The sequence below is a fragment of the Palaemon carinicauda genome, chromosome 8, assembly GCF_036898095.1.
Source record: "Palaemon carinicauda isolate YSFRI2023 chromosome 8, ASM3689809v2, whole genome shotgun sequence".
Lineage (NCBI taxonomy): Eukaryota > Metazoa > Arthropoda > Malacostraca > Decapoda > Palaemonidae > Palaemon > Palaemon carinicauda.
Window position 1 is genome coordinate 78,405,054 of NC_090732.1, and position 1,700 is coordinate 78,406,753.

The 1,700-nt window shown below is 38.5% G+C and overlaps 1 protein-coding gene across 1 annotated transcript; it reads left to right on the plus strand.

The window, feature by feature from the left end:
- The first annotated feature begins 655 nt into the window (after positions 1 to 655).
- LOC137645326 (uncharacterized) lies at positions 656 to 1,066 on the plus strand. Its single transcript, XM_068378138.1, has one exon. It carries the CDS (start codon positions 656 to 658, stop codon positions 1,064 to 1,066), a length of 411 nt encoding a protein of 136 aa, XP_068234239.1.
- Positions 1,067 to 1,700: the final 634 nt, after the last annotated feature.

Consider the following 1,700-nt stretch of genomic DNA (forward strand, 5'->3'; position numbering starts at 1 on the left):
ATATGCTATGTAGAATGATACACCCGAAGGAAGGTAGAAAATGTAAAGTCATCCTACATCATAGATTACTATGTATGGATATGAAGGCCTAAGATGGAATAAAACAAGGTTCACAGGATTAAGTTATTCAATTTAATGAGGGATAGTTAGTTTAAGAGAAGATTCAAGGAGAATGTGCTGCTGGAGGCAACTACTGATATAAGGGAAGTTCAGGAATGGTGGCACCATAATGCTGATATGTTTAGAAAGTTAGGAAAGGAAATATTAGGCAAGACATACGGAATAAGGAAACTTGGTGGTAGAATAGGAATGTACAGGAAAGTGTGCAAACTAAGAAAGGTACTGAAAAGACATGGAAAAGAACACACAACGGGAGGAGGATATGAGGCCTTTTAAGGAATATCAAGAATGCATGATATCTTGGACATACGAGAAGGCCAGAAGAGGACTTATTGCTTAGCAAAATCCCCAAGTAGAGCATCAAAAAATATCACTGAAGTAAAACAAATAAAAAGAGTGGATGGAACAGCTATAAGAAAATATGAAGATATAAGATATGGTGGAAAGAATATTTTGATAGACTATTGAATGAGGAAAATGAGAGATCTGAGTGCCAAATGAAGGCCTGACATCTGGTGTAGAAAGGAACGAAGTGATGAGAGTACGGGAAAAAATGAAAAATGGTAAGGCAGTGGGTCCCGATGGGATACCGGCCAAGGCCTGGAAAGCATTGAGAGAGGAGGGCATAGATTTACTGTGGGATTTATTTGAGGAGATGTATGAACAGGAGGATATCCCCGATGAAAGGAGGAAGAGCTTTATTGCCCCAATGTTGCACTGGATGTGTGGATTGACAAGCGAGGATAGAGTGAGAAATGAGTATATCATAGATACGACAGGGGTTAAAGAAGCTTCAAAAAAGGCGCTGGAAGCAAGATCGAGATGGTATGGACATGTGATAAGGCAGAATGATGAGTTTGTTGACCACAGAGTGATGGAGGGAAGACCAAAGAAAAGCTGGAAAGACTGCATCAGCGAGGATATGCAGGGAAAAGAATGTAAATAAAAGCAAGGTATGCGACAGATCGAGCTGGAGAAGATTCGCCCAAACAGCAACCCCGTAGAAATGGACTAATAATGCTGTAAAGAATACCGTAGGTGTGGCGGAGCATACTGTCCGGAGAGGTGTTACAAAAACGTATTGGCTCAATCCCGGTGTCCAACACACTAAAGAAAAACCTCAACAACACTCCACAATTAGCAATGCTGCTCACAAGATTTTTTACTAGGTAAGAAAATAGAATTTTCGGAAGTCTTGTGTAATATTTTCGGATTTTTATATTGTGTGCATGACTGCAAATATGAATTGATTTTTTTTTATATAAAATTGAATGAGGAAATTAGGCTCAATAAGACATATAGGAGTGAAATAAAAGCCCTCTCTTTGGAAAGAGCGGTGTGATACCTTGAAAAACAGAAATGTTTTAGGCTTTGTCGTAGGAGAAGACATCTAACGAACGAGGGCTACTAGTGTTATCATTCATTACAGCCAAGATATAACTATCATATGGGATTATTAGTTTATAAAAAGGGCATAGGCTAACTTATGTAATTTTAAGAAATTTAAAAAAGTATTCGGTAGTGTGGGGCACACCATACAAAGACTTTTGGGTACTTATAGATGTATGTAAATGACCTGT